Source organism: Pempheris klunzingeri, chromosome 7 (genome assembly GCF_042242105.1).
Source record: "Pempheris klunzingeri isolate RE-2024b chromosome 7, fPemKlu1.hap1, whole genome shotgun sequence".
NCBI lineage: Eukaryota > Metazoa > Chordata > Actinopteri > Acropomatiformes > Pempheridae > Pempheris > Pempheris klunzingeri.
This window is the reverse complement of record NC_092018.1, coordinates 1,552,645-1,574,385: the sequence shown is the minus strand read 5'-3', so window position 1 is coordinate 1,574,385 and position 21,741 is coordinate 1,552,645. Positions and strand designations below refer to the sequence as shown.

The window sequence follows — 21,741 nt, the reverse complement described above, 5'->3', positions numbered from 1 at the left end:
CGATAATCTGTTGTGGATTTTTGTAAATGGTTAAGTGGGTGAGACTGTTTTTCCACAGGGGATGAGGGTGGGGGGGTAGTTTTCATGAATATCCAGGACTAAAGTTTATAAAAAAATTTTTTTTAAAAAAACTCCATAACGTACGATTTGATAGAAGAGAGACAATAAAGAAGAGCTCATTGAATTACAGATTCAAGATTTGTTAATTAAACGCAGCGTTGAGTTGTTCTTTAACAAACACCGTGATCACTGGGGACCGGGGACCGATCACTGGGGGCCGATCACTGGGGGCCGATCACTGGGGGCCGATCACTTGGGACCGATCACTGGGGGCCGGGGACCGATCACTGGGGACCGGGGACCGATCACTGGGGGCCGATCGCTGGGGGCCGGGGACCGATCACTGGGGACCGGGGACCGATCACTGGGGGCCGATCACTGGGGGCCGGGGACCGATCACTGGGGGCCGATCGCTGGGGGCCGGGGACCGATCACTGGGGACCGGGGACCGATCACTGGGGGCCGATCACTGGGGGCCGGGGACCGATCACTGGGGGCCGGGGACCGATCACTGGGGACCGGGGACCGATCACTGGGGGCCGATCGCTGGGGGCCGGGGACCGATCACTGGGGACCGGGGACCGATCACTGGGGGCCGATCACTGGGGGCCGATCACTGGGGGCCGGGGACCGATCACTGGGGGCCGGGGACCGATCACTGGGGACCGGGGACCGATCACTGGGGGCCAATCACTGGGGGCCGGGGACCAATCACTGGGGGCCGGGGACCGATCACTGGGGGCCGATCACTGGGGGCCGATCACTGGGGGCCGGGGACCGATCACTGGGGGCCGGGGACCGATCACTGGGGACCAGGGACCGATCACTGGGGGCCGATCACTGGGGGCCGATCACTGGGGGCCGGGGACCGATCACTGGGGACCGGGGACCGATCACTGGGGGCCGGGGACCGATCACTGGGGGCCGGGGACCGATCACTGGGGACCGGGGACCGATCACTGGGGACCAATCACTGGGGACCGATCACTGGGGGCCGGGGACCGATCACTGGGGACCGGGGACCGATCACTGGGGGCCGGGGACCGATCACTGGGGGCCGGGGACCGATCACTGGGGACCGGGGACCGATCACTGGGGACCAATCACTGGGGACCGATCACTGGGGGCCAATCACTGGGGACCGATCACTGGGGACCGGGGACCGATCACTGGGGGCCAATCACTGGGGACCGATCACTGGGGACCGGGGACCGATCACTGGGGGCCGGGGACTCCAGGCGATCTGAGGAATCAATGAAGGACCTTCCAGCCTCCACATTCACACACTAATGAAATCCTCTTTAATCACCAGAGTGACCACATCGTCATCTGTCCAAGATTCCCGCACACTGACGCAACCGTTCGGCCCCTCAGACCCCCCATGAAAGAGAATTCAACTCAACTCTGCAGAACATTTTAAGCTTTCGACGCAACTACAATGACCAGAATGCATCACTGGAAGAGCGACCATTAGCAGAGCAGTAAGGAGGAAAAGGTTTAGCGTTAAGTTGATGAACGAACGAGGCTGATCGGAGCTCATCACCATCACAGATCAATTTGTTTTCTATTCAAATCAAGATCAACAAGCTGCATGATGAGATTATCAGAGAAACTGTTCTGTTTGGTTCCTCTAATTCAACTCCAACTCTGATTTAGCAAGAAAAAACGGGCGTCCTGCACTTCCCTCTCCAGAACTATACCACTGCATCCCTGCTTGACGAAGGGAGGAAGCTAAAGTTTAAAGACGGGAGGAGGAGGAGGAGGAGGAGGAGGAGGAGGAGGAGGAGGAGGAGGAGGAGGAGGAGGAAGAAAAAGAAACCGAGGAGTAAAAAACAAGTGTAGCTGAAATGAAACAGAAAGGATTAGTAAAAGAAGAATTGTGTGTTTACCAAAATAGAATAAGTATTTTAAGCTGGAGCATGGAGATGGTGATTAAATCATAAACAATCTCTGAGATCATTATTAATCCCCCCAGTCCCCAGGTAGGCCTAATGTTAGTCCCGGGCAAACACAGATTTAGTTAACATTCATGCAATCTGTCACTCACACTCTTCTGCTGCTAATCTGCCTCTTGTTTTTAGTTTGTCGTGTGAAATCACACAAAAAGACTTCATCTTCTCAGAGCGTGTGTGCAGTCACCAGCCACTGATCTACAGGATGTGGGCGCCGCACTTCCTGTTCTGAGGTTCCTGTACTGCGGCGTTGCTAAGCCACCGCGGGCCAACGAGGTAAACTGGAGGTGACGGGTCGAGCAGATGTTCCAGCTGGTGAACATCGCTGAGCCTCGGGTTCGGTCAAACCTGCTGCTCATCGCCGCTTCGTGCTGACTGGGGGGGGGGGGGGGCGTAAACGTCACACGGGACACGTTGGACTAGTTCCATCATTGCGTTCAGAGTTTAAACGACGGCTTTCAGCTGAACTCTTTCAGAACAATTTCTTAAGACAAGCCGCATCTGCACCAACAGGATGTTTGCAACTGTCAAAGAAAAAACCTCAGAGGAGAAATTCAGTGTTCTCACTGCTGACTTTTACTCTTAAAGGGATAGTTCAGGTTTCTGAAGTGTGGTCATGTGGGTTCCTTATGCAAAGTCGGTGTATCACAGACCTCCTAAACAAAGGCCCACCTCATAAAATCAACAGCAGTTTAATGTGTACAGTATTTTTTATTTTTAGCCCTTTAATGGGGAACTGAAGCTGTTCTCTCTCTTCAAAGCCACCAGACTCCATTCAGAAAAGCAGTAATTTTACCTCACAGAACACAGGAGCTGCTGGTCTTCTGCTTCATCGATCGGTCTGTTTATTTGCGTTGTTGTGTAACTTTAGTGTTTTAAAAAGGTGAGTTTGGATCAAAACTAATGTGCTGAAACACCAAAGTCACAGAGCAACTGCACCTGCAACTCCCGCAGTCAGCCAGGTAAAATCACTGTTTTTGTCAGTGGGGTCTGGTGGTGTTGAAGCGAGCAGTATAACAGCGATATAACAAAGTAAAGCAGTGAAAAAACTCTAAATATAGTATCCACTTTAACTGATGTTAATTTTTTTTTAAGTGGGCCTTTTTAAAGGTGCTAAACTCCATTTTTCTTCTACCTCCTGATTGCATACACTGCATGTCCCGTTACCACCATCCAGATCTTGAGAAGGTAGCAGTCAGTGATATTTCCATTATTCTGGATTGCAGGCAAAACAGGCAACACGTGAGTTACTTGGCATGTTATCTCCATTCAAACCCAGAGTAAAGAGTCATCAGCTCACCACTGTGCAGCACAGAGGCCAGAACCACCACATGAGAGCCAGAGCCACGAGGGTCAGCAGCACGAGGAAGACGATCACCACCACCAAACCGTCCGACTACAGGAGCAAAACGACAAAACTGATCAGTTAATCCGTCCTGAAGATGAATATAAGACTTATAAGACTTATGAATATAAGTTCATCACACGCGGATGAAAAAGACCCCAAAAAATGATTAAATGTTACAAAGGAGAAAATGTAAGATGTGTACATGTATAGGCAGCTAAATGACAAATAAGATTATTCAAGGTTTTGTTATGATATTATTGTATATAAAATAGTGATTTAGTGTGGGCGACATTAACAACAAATAAAACACATAAGAAACAACTGCACACCACTGGAGAGAAATGTCACATGATGAACAAGAGAAGGTGAGGAAGTTCTGCTTCTGAGGAAAATGGTCTGTAATGTACTCATCAACAATATGAGCCAACAATATAACACCTCCTGAGAAACGAAGGAATGAGGAAATGAGAGAGAGCTAAAGAAGAACTCTGGTATTTTAAATCCAAAAGTTGGGTTTAAATCACTGGTGGACACAAATGCACACACACCAGACTCCATTCACAAAAACAGGGATTTTACACCGGAGTTGCTGCTCTGCCACTACCTCAGTCGGTTAGTTTGCTTGTGTTGTCATGTGACTGTGGGGTTTTAAAGGGTCAGTTCAGATGCAGCACAATATTTGTTTGACACACAATAACACAAATAAAGTAACAAACTGAGGTAGCAGTACACCACCGACTCCCATGTTGTGCGAGGTAAAATTACTCCTTTTGTTAATGGAGTCTGGTGGGTTTTAAGTGTGATAAAACGGTTGTAAAAAAAAAAAGGCGCCCAGGTTTAAAAAAACAAAAGTGTGTTTTATAATAAGTACAGCAGGGAGACAGAAGATCAGCATCACTTCAGATGGGCTCTTTTCCTCTAATATATGAACTTCAGACTCACACATGTGGACGCAGTGATGGTGTAGGCGCTGGAGATGAAGGACTTGCCGTTGTTCAGGCTGATGAGAACATCCATAGTCCTGTAAAGAAAAGAGTTGAATTAGTGTCACAGTAATATGTTTCCTCTTAATTAATGCCTGAGAGAAAAACCCTCCCACAGTCTCCTCTTCATGGTTTATCCTCTCAGTGTGTCAGCTCAGTGCAAAGATGTTGTTTCAAGTTGCATTTTGCTAAATAAAGACGTAAGAAGGCAGTTTGCATGTCCCCCAGCATCAGCTTGGTGTGTGAGCACCTACTATATATGTTTATATTTAAGATTTATGATCATTTAAATTCCAGTTAAACTCACTAAATTTATATTTTTGCTGTTAACGTCACCTCTGATGGTAAAAGCTATATCCTGCCTAACTACATGGATTTGTTAAATACTCCACTCTGATTGGTTAATTATGTTTTTTTTCTATTATTTCTGTATTACGGTCCGTTTGGCTGTAAAAGAAGTCGCTGCTATGGACACAGTTCTGTGAGTGGAAGCAATAAAACCATTCATGGATCATTATTTTGTGTCGTGCTGTTGGTTTCTTTAATAAGTAGCCACGTAACAAACATTATTTATCGCTAAATGAACCTGATCAGGTGCAGATGATAACTTTTCAATATCCAAAAGGCACATTCTTGTTTTTTTATCTGCACTGAAAGACAAAAAATGCGTGTCCTGCTTTTGCTTTTAGAAAGAAAGACAACATCTGCAGACAGAGAGGTGCAGCTCACTGATGCTGGATTAAAAAAATGTAAATAACTATAAGGAAGACGGTTTTGTCTTTATGGGTGTTGAAGTAAAAACAGGTAAGCAGGTCCAGCGCTGACATCAGTGAAGAACACAACGGGTCAAAGTGAGAGAACAGAGAGGAAATGCTCTCATTATCACAGCCAGAGGAACCGTGTGTGTGGCTGAAGTAACCTGACGAGCGGTAACAAGGCTCGTGAACTCCTACGACTTATTTAGAGGGAAAAAATGCAAAGCCAAAATGGACGCAATTAAAACCCTAATGATGAACGGCACCGCAATCTCCATATGTCTATTACGCCCAATCCAATTACTGCAGGTTTAATGAGAATTCAGGATATGGAACGAGTGTGAAGCGTCTGAAATCCTCCCTCCAACACACACACAAAAAGAAAAAGGGGGCAGAGGAAGCAGAGGGTGTTGTGTGTGTGTGTGTGTGTGTGAGGGGCCAGCTGTGAGTGTGTGGCAGCGTACTGGGGAGGCCGGCAGGAAAACCGGCGCTGCAGAATAATAACAAGAGAGCTCTTTGCTTTGCTTTGGATTTTGCCCGAGGCGGCGCCCGTGGCCCCCAATTCTCCCGTGGTTCAGAACAGATGAGCGACCAGACCATGTGTCCATTACTATGCAGTGTATTCTAAATATTCTAAAGTGACTCCTTTGCACCTTTTCTGATTTACCCACGCTAAATATTTAAAATACAACCCATGGAACTTCAAAACCGGACGCACTTTGACACGTAACTCGACTTGTTGATGCCTCCACTCTTTGTTTGTTCCATCATATATTCTGTATTGTGTTGTATTCAGTCTCATTTCTCAGGTGATGACACAGATTTAAGGCTTTTGTGGGTAAAAACAGAGAGAGAGTCTCTGGGATTAAAACGTCATATATTCAAATAAGTGTAAATCTAAGTTCTTCACAGTAACAGTAGTGATACTACGACAGCATATCAGGGCCACTGTAGGTAACAGAACGTTTAAATTAGAGCCATGGGAGAGGGGGAAATAATCTGAGAAAACAATCTCTGAATTTATAAGATTAATGTTGGAAATTTGCAAGAAAAAAAAGCTCGATTCTGTGATTCATGTTCTGTGATCCCACCAGATCACACTGAGGATTTTAGCCCAGAAACACTGTTTTTAGTTTTATTTCCATAAATTTGTGACCATAATCTTCAGAAATCTTCTTTGAAGAAGTTTTTAATCTCAGAAAATACATAGAACAGTTTTTATTTCTCGCAAATGTCTGAAATTTAATCTCAGAAAGTTTGTTTTTCTGAAAATGTCACCGACCTTCTTCAGCGCTCTGTTGTTTTGGCCTTAATACACCGATTTTATTTTATTTTTTTTTAAATCAGGTAGTCTAAGAGGAGATCTCTATATTTTTACTGATCACTGGACAGGGTGGTTCATGTGGTCAGTCAGAGGATAATTATTCAGGACGGTTTGACCACAGACTCAACAACAACAGACAAAAAGCATCGACGGGAGAAGATTCTACACGAGATGTGAGATAAATTAGTGGTAAAACTTAACGAAGTGAATTATCAGCTTCCAATCTGATGCAGAAAAAACAGGGTTTAGTGTTTAAACTGTGTTGAACATTGAGCTGTCAGTACTTCTACCTGTGTGTTTGCCACCCGCTTCCCTCAGAGCTGCTCTATGTGTCCTGTTTCTAGGACAGGTGTTCCTGTAGCTCAACACCCAACCAACGAGAACACTGGAACAACACAGTGTCTCTTCCTCTTCCCTCTTCCTCTTCCTCTTCGAGTGCGACGTGCATCAGCGAGACGCCTCAGCGGCGCCGTTCCAGGCCCGTGAATGTGGGGGGGGAAGAGAGGCTAATTTAGCTGACACCCTCAATCCGGGGAAACGGTGGGTAGGTTGTTAATCAAGCTGGAGGTGTGGACCCGGTGTGTGAAGGAGGAAAAGCTCCCAAGCGAGTTACACCTCCCTCCCTCCCTCCCTCCCTCCCCCTCCTCCCCTGACATCACTGGACATCCTTAATGCACCCGACCACAGGCAGCAAGGCCTTCCTCCTCCTCCTCCTCCTCCTCCTCCTCCTCCTCCTCCTCCTCCTCCTCCTCCTCCTCCTCCTCCTCCTCCTCCTCCTCCTCCGACGGCTAATTTAGAGAGTTACTGTCGAGGCGGCAGAATCTGCTCCAGCAGAGGCATTAAGTCACAGAAGCTCTTCTCTCTCTCTTTCAGCTCTTTACTTCCAGAAATATTGACAAAAGGGATGATTAGTGACGGGGAGTGGTTGTTCTGTGCCACCAAAAATATGATGTTTCTAGAGTCTCAAATGTGACGACTGGCTGATTTTCTCTGTTTCATATGATTGTAAATGAATTAAGTGACCTTATCCTCAAGAAACTGGTGCTTTTCATCATCTCCTGACATTTTAAAGACAACATTTTTAAAAATCCAGACAGATTTATCAATAAAGAAAGCTGTTAGTTGGAGTTTGGGACCTGTCAGCTCTTACATGATGAGGATTTAGCCTCTGAGGGTGTTTAAAGGAGCAGCCAGCAGATATCTGGGTCCAGTCTTCCTCCTTCATGTTCCTGATCATCATGTTTGATCATCAGACGATGGGGGTTCTACTTTTCAGACTACAAACAGAAACCCGAACACCTCTGATACCAACATCCTCGATCCTGTATTTATCTACAAGATATGATATCTGAGTCACCTGTTTATGGAGAGTTCTTCTTTTTTTCTATGAAAGCTCATAAACAAAACTGCAGTGACGGCGTTTACTTGCAGACGAAGCAAAACACGAAACACAAAAAGGAGACAAAAGTCTGCGGCTTTAAACAGGGAGCCGGGTGAATAATTTAAAACGGCGCTCGCTGTCATTGAACTTTTCCAGTGAGTGACACCGAGGAGAGAGCCACAGCTGCTTGGTGGGTCGACGGTGATGTCTGAATAAATGGGAGATGAGAGGGCAGATTGTCACGGGGCCGAGGGATCAGTCAAACTTTGGGTAGAAAGCGACACGGGCTCCCAGGGACACCAGTTGAACGGCAGAGGGATTTTTCCCGCTGCAGATCTCTGGCTCCACGCCGGAGAAACTTCGTCCCCGGGCTCGCTGTAATCTGTCAGAAAGTAGGGCCGCCGTGACACTAAGCTTTGGTGATGCGATACAGCTGGAGCGGCTGACAATGGTGACGCTAATGGCTTTCAAACTTCCCTTAAAGATGTGAAAATTGAGGAGGTTGAATAATTCAGGGCAGAGCATATGCGAGGCCTGTCACTCGGCATCCAGGAGTCATCATTCTGCACCAGTTTGCGTGGCAGAAGTTCTGACGGCGGGATCGCCTCGCCAAGCCTGGGGACCAGAGGAGAAGCTCCAGACCGAGACATCCACCGTTTGGATAGAGTGACACGCACTCTGAAGGACTGTCTGATGGGGATGAATTAAAGTCAAGAGATGGTTCTTTGACCTGGCAGCTGCTCGCTTAAAGCTGCTCGAGACAATTCAGCTACTCAGATACATGATGCACAGTTTAAGATCCAGTCAGTGCTGCTCACAAAATAGATCCACAACCCGAGTTTGAAAGGGTCTTTACTTTTTTACTGTGAGATACGGAGTACGTTCAGGCCTCTGATAACTTCCAAAGAAAGACAGAAACTATAAAAACACTCTGAACGCCACACTGGAAGCATGACGAGAGGCCACAAGCAGACATTTTGGGAACCGCCGACGTAAAACATGAAACAAACTAAAGTACGGAGGAGTTCCTTCGTCACCAGAAAGTTATGAGGTTTGGGAAAGGTTGTCGCTTACGATGAGAATATTCTGAATGTTACGTTTCTGTTTATTTCAGGGCTGCAACTAATAATTATTCTCATTGTCGACGAAGAATCTGGGGTTTATTTTCTTGACTGATTGATAATTGGTTTGGTCTATAAAATAACTGTCAGGTTCCCAGAGAGAATCCAAAGATTCAATTTACAGTGATATGAAACCTTCGTGTCCATCGGTGAATTCACTTGTTGTTCAGGCTCTAGTTTTTTTCCTCTTGTTTGTTTTCCAGTAAGAAGAAGAGCTTGAATCATCTGGCCGACATGTTGCTGGATCCAGCCTGTCTGTGGGCACCATGGAGGACAGGACACTCCTATCACAGACATCTTCCTACCCTGGATGGAGCAGATGGAGTGATGCCTCTGCTAGCAGCAGCCCAGGGACCGCCGGTTTAATTATTGATGAGCATCAGCATTAGCTACTGTACCTGCTTTGTAAAAGCAGGTGTCGACTCCCCCCTCAGTTATTGTTTGCCCTCCACCGTTATTGTGAGAACACCAGGTGAGGACATGCTGCTGCAGGAGCGCAGCCACTTAACCTCTCCATCGTCGCCCCAGCGGGCCGCGCTGGGTCTCCTGACGGGGATACACAGAGTGGGGGAGGATGGGGGAGGATGGGGGAGGCGGAGGGAGGGAAGGAAGGGCTTCAGCAGATGCCAGTGTTTCCAGCCGGATGCCGCAGCTGTCAGCACAGATGATGCCTCGCCGTGAGTGCTCCCACACAGCTCGATGACCAACCGAGGACGCTGCGATTCCTGGACATGGAGGCCCGACGTGGACGCCGCAGCCGAGCACCTCAACTCGGCGACTGCCGCATCAGAAATATGTTCCCCGGCAACCCGTGTTTGTGAGGTCAAGGCAGAAAGTCAAGCGGAGGAGGAGGAGGAGGAGGCCTCGCGAGTAACGAAACATGGCTGAGAAGGGGGAGCAGGGAACGTGCAATGAAAGGCGATTCGTCTTCGGCTGAGTGGAGCCGTGTTGACGGAGCACCCTGTGCGCCGGGAACGGTGATGGAGCAGAAGCAGACAGATGGACGGAGAAGGAAGTTTCCGGGCTCCGCCGTTCCATGCAGGTGGTCCTGGGTGCAGGGATTGTCAGCGCATGGTGAATTATTTAAATGGGGAGCGTGGAAAAGGGAACGGCTGCATCTGTCGCACATCCTTTTAAAGCCCCTCCAGCAGATGTGTTTACTCACCGCCCGTACCAGCTAACTACTTAATGGGTCACCGTCGGCAGCCAAGAGTTAATTAAGCAGGCCTTTTGCAAATGGCGGGCACGTAACATCAGCATCAGCTCAGGTCCTATCAGGTCGCAGCCGGCGCTGCAGGCCTGGGGTTTACAGATGTACCCGCTCAACTTCATCTCATTCCTGCATCCTTGGCGGGTCGGCTGAAAGACATCACATCCTGTTTTGTTCCCCTGATTTCTATTCAAGAGAGGAAACGTGGCCAGAAGACGGCAGGTTTCTCCCGTGGCTGCTACTCTGAGGCCAGTTGTACTTAAAAAGCTGCTTGGTGTTCACGCTCATAAGTTAGAAAAATGCGGAGAATCCCGCGGCAGCATGTGAACTTCCTGTATTATCAACAGTGGCACCAGCTGGAAAAAGTGTAAAATATAGTATCGCTAGCAGCTGGAGGAAAAGAGGCGGTGACCTCCTCTAAGAAGAACTGTGAGAGACCTCTGCTAAGGCTGCACAGGCTTTATTCTATCACTGTTTATGCTGCTTCCACATATAAATCTGCATTACAATAAAAAAAGAGACTGGAAATAAAAGGACACGTGTCTGATTGTTGTCTGTCGTGAGATTATTCAAACTATTTTTCTCCTTAGATCATGTTTGTTTCATGTTTTTGGACATATGACTTGAACTACACCCTTAGTAAGTGCAGAAAGTCATTGATTCTGATGGATATTTAGTCTCTGTGGTCATTTTGACTTGTATTGAAGCTTCTCATGTTAGAAATAATAACAAATAATGCTTGTAATATGAAGAAAAAACTCCCAGATCAAAACCAGAAACTATTTTTGAATTCCCTTTTTTATATTTTAGATTCAGGATTAAAACACTTGAATGGAAAAATCAAAAGACACACAGCTGTATTGATCAGTGTGTGTATCAAACATCATATTGGGACCAGTGGTGTCATTTCCTGGTTTTACCGGCTGAATTACAGTAAATTGATGTAATTTACCAAACTGTAAATTATATTAATGTTCTGTTCAATTAATATTAATTATTTTGTGATTTTTCATCCAAAATCTCATTGTGGAAACATTTTATGAAACCACCAACAGTCGTCAATACAACATTGATACTGAGGTATCTGATGAAGAACAGATTTAAATTAGATTTTGTGTGTCTGTACATGTATGTGTCTTTGAATGTATAGCAGATATTTGCTGTTTAAGCAGTTATTTCATGTGTGTATCAAAGATCTGAAAACAAATGGAGCTCGGTTCCACTCGGTGTTTCATTTCCCTTCAGAAACTCTCGTTCCTCCTTCAGCAGCCTGTCGGCTTCTGGCAGGAAAACATGTTATCGTGAGCCGTTTGGACGTGAACATGAGAGGATTATCTGAGGTGAGGCTGGAGTTGATTTGGAGAAGTTACAGCGTCGCCGTCATCATATGATACATAATCTGTTTAAGAGCTGAAAGACCTTCAGGAGCCAGCGGCACTCATAATCATACATTTTTGATTGGATCGCACTCATCCAGGACATTCAAATCTGTTGTTCCATCTAGAATGCCTTAGCGATCATCTGTTGTGCTTCGGGATTATAAGAGATGACGTTAAACATCAAACAATAACTACGGCGCCGCATATTTACACTGTTTTCACTTAAATCTTTGTGGGGTGTATGTATGGGGTGTTTTTTAGTCTACAGTGTTTACCGCCTGTCTACGCCACGCCAGACTCCTCATCCCTCCGTCTACTGATTTAACATACAGCCGATTTATAGATTTAGTTCAGAGCTGTTTACTTGCACGAAAAAGAAAACGGAAAGAGGAGACGGCGAAATAAAGCAGAGAGAGAGAGAGAGAGAAAGAGGAAGAGAGAGAGAGAGAGAGAGAGATAAGAAATGTAAGAAAAACACAGAAACAACGAAACATCTGAAGAATAGAGGAAATAAATGTTTAAATGGTGTAAGAGAGAGGAAGTGTGTGTGTGTGTGTGTGTGTGTGTGTGTGTGGACCAGCCATGCCTATTTATAAGATAAACTTCTTCATTTCTGTTATTTCTGTATAAAAGCTTTGAAATTCCCCTTTATTTTGGGTTCATGTTGATCTTCCCACCATTTCGTTTCACTTCAACAACAAAAACCTGATTCCTGTGCTTCATTAAATAACTGATAAAGTCAATAAAACTGAATTAAATCAATTAAAAAAGAACAAATAAAGCCGTAACAGTGTTTTAGTTTGTGTGGTGATGACGAGGCGACAAGCTAATATTTCCTAAAAAGGCTACTTACTGTCCCACTTCATAGAGCCTGGGTGCAGGACACAGCAGATAATCATTACGCACGGCGCTCGGCCTGTGATCTGTGAGAGAAACCAGAGAAAACAGGGTTTTAAAGTAACTCCTTCTCAGATTACAGTCAAATAAAACAGATCCCGTGTGCTCTTCTTACTGAATCTGAGTCATTTGTAACTCGAGTCCGACGTCCAAATCTAAATGAGATCTAATCTAAATACTAAACAATATCCAGAGTGCAGATAAAACTGTGTCTTCTCTTGTATTTCTGTTCTGAGACACTGACCAGGTTCTGGTTCTAGAGCTGAAACCAGTTTAATCTGAATATATGAAGACATGAAAGTAAATATACAGAGCTTAACAAATGTATTAGACCTCCACCCAGTGGAAGGTGTTTCCCTCCCCTGCCCTAAATTACCAGATTATTTCTTTAGTTCCTGTGATGGTTAACCTCCAGTATGTGCAGCTCTTTAATCACAATGATGGATCTGAACTGATGGAAAAGGAATCTGGAGTAGAGGAACTGATGGACTGGACGAGTCAGAGTCCAGACTTGAATCCTATCGAACAGATCTGGGATCTATTGGATTAAAAAATAGATCACACACTAATTTAATCCAAAGCAAGTCTGTGGGAACAGCTGGGAACTATTTGGAGCTCAATAACAAAAGAGACGGAGGAAAAGTCCATGAAAACAATCAGGGAGGTCAAACTAGATATTAAGATTTCTGGTTCAAACATGTGAATAAGGACTATTTAGTTGTTCCACTTTGTTATTTGCCTGATAAATAAAAATACAATGTTTAATTTGAAACAAGTTTTTGACAGATTATTTGTGTTTTCCTGTTTTTATGACGGCTGGTATCTAAAACAAAAAGATGCATGTGAGTGTGTGGTAATGTAAACATACATAACGTTTTAAAAACCAACGTTCAATACCTGCACATATAAAATAAGAGCAGAGGAAGCACTTCTAACTTCTGACGCTTTCCCAGCAACACTAGCGCTGCCACCGACATCGTTTGACCACAAGTGCCCCCCCCCGGCTCCGAACCGAGGACGAGGACGAGGAGGAGGAAAGCTCATATCAGGTTTATTGTAAATCTAATGGCATCAGTGCTGCTGGTCAGTCAGACAGTGACGCATACGGTGTCACATGAGGGTCAAAAAGAAAAAAGAATAAAGAAAGAGCCGCCATATCAGGCTGCAGAGTGGTGCACAGTAAACAACCTGTTCCTGAACACCAGGAAGACAAAGGAGATGATCAGTGAGTTCAGGAGGAGAAAGGATGACCACTGGAGATATACAGGGAAGGTGTGGAGAGGGTGCCAACATTTAACTTTACATTCAGAGGACCTCACTTGGGGAAAAAACACAAACTGCCTGGTTAAGAAGGCACAGAGGGTTCCTGAGGGTTCCTGAGGGTTCCTGAGGGTTCTACCAGTCCTCTGTCCTAAGTGTCCTGACCTACAGCATCCTGGTCTGGTTTGGCAGCAGCTCCACAGCAAAGGGAGATAAAAGCACAACCCTACCTGCCCTTGAACTCATCTTCACCTCCCGCTGTCTCCAGAAAACAGACGCTATCCTGAAAGACACACCTCACCCTGCCTCACCCAGCCTCACCCTGCCTCACCCTGCCTCACCCTGCCTCACCCTGCCTCACCCTGCCTCACCCAGCCTCACCCTGCCTCACCCTGCCTCACCCTGCCTCACCACCTGTTTGAGACGCTACCGGACAGTTAAAACACACCACCAGACTGTCACACAATAAATAATGCACTGAAAACATGTGTAATAATTTGAGGGGAATATAATTTATTATCTTTGCACTTTTATGGTTTTGTTTCACTTTTTTGTGCTTTGAATTTCACTGTATTTATTTACAATGACAGTAAAAGGAATCTAATCTAATACTGGATTATGATCCGTGTGTGTGTGTGTGTGTGTGTGTGTGTGTGTCAGACTGACAGAGGTCTGAACCGTCTTCAGCCACGGAGGTCGTTCGGATTATTGATATTTCTTTTTTCTGCTCGTCTGCTCGAGGCTCCAACTGGTTTGGTGATGGAGGAGACCGTAGCATCTGTTCCACATATGTGCTGTGTGTTCTGTAGCTGCCATGATGCCTGTCCATAATTATAAGGTGCCCCACTGTTAAAAAGGTCTGGGCTGAACACATGCAAAAGCCAATAAGGGAATAAATAGCCCCAAGTGGGCGAATGTGAGACAGCCTAAACTGAGAAAGGACTAACAGGAAGACATCTGCTAACAGCCACTTCTACATTCAGACGAAGTTCTTTTTTAAAAAGGAAAAAAAAATATGCTCAAGTGTTTTTAATCGAGTTGAAATGTTGAAAAATCAAAAATAACTTGTCAAGGAGGGAAGTGTTGTCATTGGCAGTCGTCGATCCCACAGATCCCGCGGCCAAATGAGAGCCTGAAAAGATTGGCTTCTGGTGCCAAATCCCATTTGCTTCCTGAAAAAGGATTTCTCAACAGAACAGACTGCGAGCTCAAAATAAGGAGCACAGTGACCTACATAGCCTCCTTTCTTCTGATGAGTTTAGATGGTGCCGCACCGATACGGAGCCGCTGTCAGATAACAGGGACGTCGGGAAGAGCTCTGTTTTACCGTTTCCTTCCTCTGAACACCCACCGTCAAGTCACAGGGCAGCGAGCTCAGGAAGACAGGACTCAGGCACACGACGACATCATATTATATTATATTATATTAGTACATTATATTATATTATATTATATTATATTATATTATATTAGTATTTTTAAAGTTAAATATTTAACTTAAAATGGTAACTTTGGTAATTTTAACTTTATTTTTAGCCTTATTATTTATTTATTTTGGTTCAAAATGAACAGAAAAAATTGAGTAAATGAGTAATGAATGAGTAAGAAAAATCCTTTGTGTTTGTGTTTGGTGTTTTAAAGGGTTAAATTGGATCCTACACACTGACTGATGGAGGCAGCAGCAGAGCAGCAGCTCCTGTGTCCTGTTCTCTAAAATCCCTGTTTTAGTGAATGTAGTCTGGTGTGTGTGCTGTTTGTGGTTAAACCAAAAGGATCTTCCAGGTCTCTCTCTGTAGGGATCCTTTCCATAATGCTGTCAGACTCTCTGCAAACACACCAGACTCCATTGACAAAACCAGTGATTTTACCTCACAGAACTCAGGAGCTGCTGGTCTGCAGCTGCCTTGATCTGTTAGTTTGTTTGTATTATTGTGTGTTAAGCAAATATTGTGTTGGATTCAAACTAACCATTTAAAGCGTAGAAGTCGCACAATGACATGAATAAACTAACTAATCGAGGCAGCAGCAGACTACCAGCCCCTGTGTGCTGTGAGCTAAAATCCCTGTTTTTGTGAATGTAGTCTGGTGTGTGTGCTGTTTGTGGTTAAACCAAAAGGATCTTCCAGGGTTCTCTCTGTAGGGATCCTTTCCATAATGCTGTCACACACTTATAATAACACTCTGAGCCTGTCAGTGGATCAAACAAGCTCTTTTAGTGGACCTACTGTGATCAGGTTGCAGCCATTGCAGCCCGTTTGGTGGCTGCTGGCTGAGGTGATCTACTGGACCAGTTCCAACACTTTTACTACCTACCAGTCACGTACAAATAGTGCCACATTTTAAAAAAACCCAAAATGACCCTTTAGGGTTCAGTCTGACGTTTCTTTGGTTGCAGGCCTCGGCCTGTCTCACTCTGTAAAATGTGAATGATTCATTGCTGTATTAACAAAAGTAAAACCCCCAAACTGCCTGATGGAAGATTTAGGACGTATTTACTGTCAAAATAAAATCCACAAATGACTCTTTTCATTTGTGATACTGAATGCATGCGTCCAGATACCGATTCAGAGCACATATCAGCCGCAGCCAGGCGGGAACTATTAACCGCCTCCTCGTTTGGTTGTTCTGGTGCTCGCTGTGATTAGAAAATATCCGACTCGTGCTGAAACAATAAGTTCCAACGCGGCCTCTGGACCCGACCCGCAGTCTCTGCTTGTGCTTTCTGCCACTTACTGAAGGTTTGCTCGCCGACGATGAAGCTGCAGACGACGCCTTCGTTGCTGCGGCCGAGGGTGAAGCCGTTCCCTCTGAGGACGATGTCGAAGGACTCTGGAATGTAAACGGGGAGATAAAGTGTGAGGAGGGACCTGCATGCTCTCACAGAGGATCCTGATATCAGCTCTGCATACTAACAGCCTGAGGAGAACCACTGCCACCAGCCAGTGTTTGGGTAAGCAGCTTTTACAGGCTGGTGACTGAAACACGTGTCTATAGATGAAACTCTAATCTCTAATTTATTCTTTTCCAAACTGCATCAAGTGTTACATGCTGATATAATTAGGGCAGGCCCCCCTCATGGAGGGGTCACATGGTCACAAGATGATTACAGGGATTAAAAAAAGAGAATAAAACCCTGTTTGTGTTCTGTTACATTAGATCGTCTGTATTATTTCTGACTTTTATCCAAATTTAGCTTTTCTCTCATGAAATTCTGGATCATGTCCTCAAAAACTTCAGTCGTTTTAACACACTGGAACCACTGATTTAGGATTTAGGACACTTGAATGGCTAAAAAGCTGCAAAATCTGAGGTTCTGCGGAGAGTTCTGGTGTCTGAAGACGGCCTAAGACTGATCTCCTCTGTGTCCCTGAGCAGACCTGCTACCTCAGCGCTGCTTCAGACGGAGACATCTCCCTGATCCCTGTCGGGAAGCAGAGCTGACTGCAGCAGCAGGAGGAGGAGGATCCACTCACCGTTCACACAGACACTGGAGGGCTCCACACTCAGGATCTCCGTGCACGATCGCTTTAATATCTGAAGTGGGGGGAAAAAAAAAAAAAAAAATGAAATGGGTACATTATCGCTTGAGGGCCAAGAATAAATACATCAAGTCCCGGCCGTTATCGGCTCTGTCAAGTTTAGAAAACAGATTAGGGAGCAACACCTGAGAAATGTCTCACTCCTGATCGGGCCCTGGCGGCTAAAGGAGAGCGCCGAGGAGAACAGGAGGGAGAAACGGCAGCTGTGTCAGCCTTTATGGGAAAATTATGCAAGCCTATTACATTTCTCAGTTCTATTAAAAACCTCGGGGATCTTGCATTATCATATAAAGAGGCCTGTGTGAGCCCACTGTCACGGAGCCGCACTATCCGCCGTGATTCAATAAATCAACAAAGGACAAACTATGCAAATCCCAGTACACAGTCAGTAAAAAGAAGCATATTAACTGCAATATAGGACACTTGAACCTTTCATTTGATGTTGGGTGAAACTTCAATCTGAGGAGGAGACGAGGGAAGTGTTTACAGCGGCCTTATTAAATCTGATGGTTTGATATGGAATGGTTAAAAGGGGAGAGGGCTGTAGATGACAGCTGGGAGGAAAAGGATCTGCTGCTGTTCCTCTGTGCCACTATTTTCCCCGTCTAATTACTTCCTTGGCAGTGCCCGACAAAAAAGGAGAAGGAGGAAAAAAAAAAAGAAATTAAAACATAATTGAATGCTTAAAACAATGCGAGGACCCCAGGAAGGACTCGGATTTCCAGCTAAGTGGAGGAACGTGAAGCGTCCAAACTGAGAAGAGCAGCGTTTCATCTTAAAGGGACAGTCCCACAGTCAGTAGACGGTGGAGGGTGGTGGTGGTGGTGGGGGGGCAGGAAAACAGATTTTAGCCTCCTAAAAAAAAGCCCACCTAAAATAAAAATCTGAATCAGTTGAAATAGACGCTGTATTTAGAATATTTTCATCCCTTCACACGGCTTTTTCTCTGCCACCAGACTCCATTGACATCCACAGCAGTGCATCACTAATGGTGCTTTTCCACCAGCACCTACTCAACTCGACCTTTCTGGTTCTCCACCAGGTGATACTACCAGGTACTATTTAGTGAGCTGAGTGGAGCTGAAAATGTGACGTCACCAGACTGCAGGCCACCGATTGGCCAATCAGGGAGTGACGTCACTGGATGAGTCATGAGAGCGACTCGTTCACAAGAATCAAACCCTCTGTTTTTAAAACCTGGAAACAGTTTTTATTATTCCTGTGAACGAGGTGAACGGATCCACACAAACCAAACGCTCCACGTCCTCAGTTGTGTTTGTGTTTGTGCCGCATACAAATTACACCACCAGAGTTTCGGGCCGCCTTGTTATAACGACCCCCCCACTTTGAGGAGGAACGCTACTGTAATGGAAAACCAACCAAACCGAGTCAAACCGAGTCGAGTGGAGCTAAAACTGTGTGATGGAAAAGCACCATTAGTGTCTGTGCAGGGACTCCTCTGCCTGCTTCTCCAAACCGGGGGCCTGCCGACACCCTGACTGTGGAGAAGGAGCTCAGACAACCACGCTTGATATAATCTGAACTACCCCTTTAATAGAGCAAATAGCAGTTTAGCAGTTTTTAAAGACACGTGGGGAATGAATTTGCTCGGATTGGAGGATCTGCAGACTAGAAATCTAAGCTCTGAACGCTGAGATTAGAGGCCTCAGTCTGGTCGAACTCAGACAGCAGCTATTCATTTCTCAGGGATCTGGTGACAAACATTATTTACAGGCTGCAGGGGGAAAAGGAGGCAGCCGTCCAAATATCCAAAGTCATCCAGATATCTCAGCCAGCGCCGTAACTGGTGGGGTTTCTGAATCTGAGTCGTTCAGTGGAAATAATTAGGTGGAACGGTTCATGGGGGCATTTCTGTCGTTGGTTATTTACCAGGAATGTGGCGCAGGGTGACATCGGGACACTGCACAGGTTGCTACACTTCCCCAAAAGGCCTGCAGCTCAGACAGCAAAGACCCCCCCCGTGTAAAAAGACGTGTGCAAAAAGCAAAAAGGCAAAGCAGGGCGCAGAAACCCAACTTTGCCGAGCTCTTCCTGTGAGTTTTGTCCCGCTGGTCACAGAGGCAGCAGCGATCCTGCAGCAAAAGGCTGCACAGATGATCTCAAATCCTCGAAATCCAACAGAGGAGCGCGGAGGCCAACTAGTCAGGAATCCAGTATTACTAATCACAGAGGAATGCTCCGCGTCTCATTTGGATGTTGGAAGCGTCGCCGGGCCTCAGAGGACCGAGAGGATGAGCTTTCTCTTCTCGGCGTGCAGGACTCTGCCGTGCCAGCTTTAAAACATGTTGGGAAACGTCGCTGAGACACAGAACAGTTCTGACGTGACGTCAGTGGGAACGACGGCCTTGTGAACGAGACTGTGTGAACGCTGCACAAACAGATTAGAAGCATATTTTCTTCTTATTAGCAATAATCAAATCCACCTTCAGAGGCTTTCAGCACATCTTAATGTTAATTATTAGAAGCTGGACTGGATGTGACAGGACTCTAGTGAGAGCTACTCATGTTACAACCACCAGGCTGCTATTTCAACTCTTCTAAATGAACTGTAGTTGCACTTTTTAGCACTTTTCTATCATTTTTCTGCAGAATATCTGAAAGGTGCATCATACAGACTCAGTTTAGAGCACATGAGGTGACATTTAGGGGTCCTGCAATTGTTGGAAATTTGAAAAATGTGTCTGTAATACATCATGTTTTCACCACAGTGATCATTTGGTTGAATCACTGGAGATGAATATGAGGAAAAGAGCTTCCAACACATTCTGCTGGTGGTTGTGTGCAACCACTTGTACAGTTAGAGAGAGAGAGAGAGCACAGTCGTGTTAAAAGCAGCATAATCAGTCATAGCTGCTGCAGCTTGCATCACACAGCAGAAACAGGACACACCCTTTGGCTCCGTGTGCTTCCAGCTGCGTGTCCGACGCCTCCGTCTCTTTTCCTAAACACTGCTGGCCTTGTCGGCTGAGACGCAGACTTAAAGAGTCCAGCTCAGGTCAGTGAGCTCCGCCGGGCTCCGGGCTCACATTCACGTACAAATGTTGCCACACAAACCCCCGCCTTGGCTGACAGCGCTCAGGCTAAAAGCTGCAGCAAATGGAAAGTATCACTAATTGGCTGGCAGAGGACGAGGAGGCTGCATGGGAAACTTGGTATAAACAGTGTTTAAGGGGACTCTCGCAGTCTGACAGGCTCTCAGAGATCACAGCATCACTCCGACAGGACGGGTCTGACGCCTGGCACCGACTTTCATTCTGACTCCTCCATCTACACGCACAAACAAAGGCACTAACAGAGCTGGAGTGCTGCTGCTGCACTGAGAGCACATTAAAACAGAGCAGACGATGTCATGCGGACGGCGACTGACCGTCCAGCTGCTCCCATCACTGTGTGGAAAAGACGCTTCCTTCCACACGACGACCACTTATTTCCACATGCATGTGTTTCCGTGCAGCTTAGCAGGACCTTCACTGGGGTTTTAACCATCTACCCACCTGATTCCCAAATCTACCAACACTCTGCACCATCCCACCACCTTCAGCTATTCTAGTCCTTTAAACAACCAGCTGTTTTGTGTCCAAGTGTCTGCTTGTGGAAAAAGGAACTGGCACAAACACACTCACAGGCACAAAGAAGGCAAACTTACAGAGTTGACGATGCCTTTGAGTGCGTGGAAGCCATCTTTGACAGGAAACACTTGGTCCTTGGTGTCCGCGATGTCAGCAAGCTGTTGGTACCACGAGGGAGTTGAGTAAACACCAAGTACTGAGCTGAAACTGATTTAATGCTGCTTTCTTCTTTTTCTGTTTTCCTCTTTATGACTGAGCACTGTCTTTCTCTTCGTATCATGGGCAGGAGGAGACGTAGCAGATGGCATGACTGTGGCAAACACTTTGCTCAACCATAAAAAAAAAAAAAAAAAAAAATCTAAAAGAAAAAAAATCATTGCAGCACAAACTGGGAGCAACATCGCCTTTGTTTTTGACTTAATACGAGCTGATCACAGGGTGGTTACCAATGGTTACAGGGGACAGGCCACCATGTTGGAGGAGAGACAATAAAACTACAGACAGCGCTGACACGAGGAGGGAGAGCAGCTCAGGCATCTTTCCTTTTAATGGAACGAGCACAAACACTAACTAACCTACTGATTTCTGAGCAGCTGCGATGGTGCTGATTAATCTACACGTTCACATCGGTGGTTAACACTTGTAGGTCGACAATCACCTGACTTTTGTCAACCAAGAACAAAGCTCCTCTGGCCGCTCCTGCTTTTTACTGTATATATTTGATTTAATCTCAATTTTACCTTTTATATGTTACATTTGCATTATTTATTATGAATTCTGGGAATGTAAGTCTGTGCTTCTAATGGTGTCCATAACCTGTTCTGAAGAGAGTAACAGCTAGAAAGAAAAGACACGCCTGCAGCCACAGCAGCTACTGGTTGTAAATATTTGTAGATAGTTTGATTTAATCTCAATTTTTACCTTTAAATGTTCATATTTGCA

At 45.7% G+C, this 21,741-nt stretch overlaps 1 protein-coding gene across 1 annotated transcript in view; it reads right to left on the bottom strand.

The window, feature by feature from the left end:
- The window catches only part of antxr2a (ANTXR cell adhesion molecule 2a), a 79,535-nt gene that overhangs the window by 45,997 nt on the left and 11,797 nt on the right, over positions 1-21,741 (bottom strand). Inside the window, exons 7-12 of the mRNA XM_070834400.1 lie at positions 20,877-20,957; positions 17,144-17,204; positions 16,404-16,499; positions 12,367-12,436; positions 4,303-4,381; positions 3,313-3,408 (exon numbers count right to left, since the gene is read on the bottom strand). Coding sequence (XP_070690501.1) covers positions 3,313-3,408; positions 4,303-4,381; positions 12,367-12,436; positions 16,404-16,499; positions 17,144-17,204; positions 20,877-20,957 — 483 coding nt within the window. The remainder of the gene's footprint in view (positions 1-3,312; positions 3,409-4,302; positions 4,382-12,366; positions 12,437-16,403; positions 16,500-17,143; positions 17,205-20,876; positions 20,958-21,741) is intronic.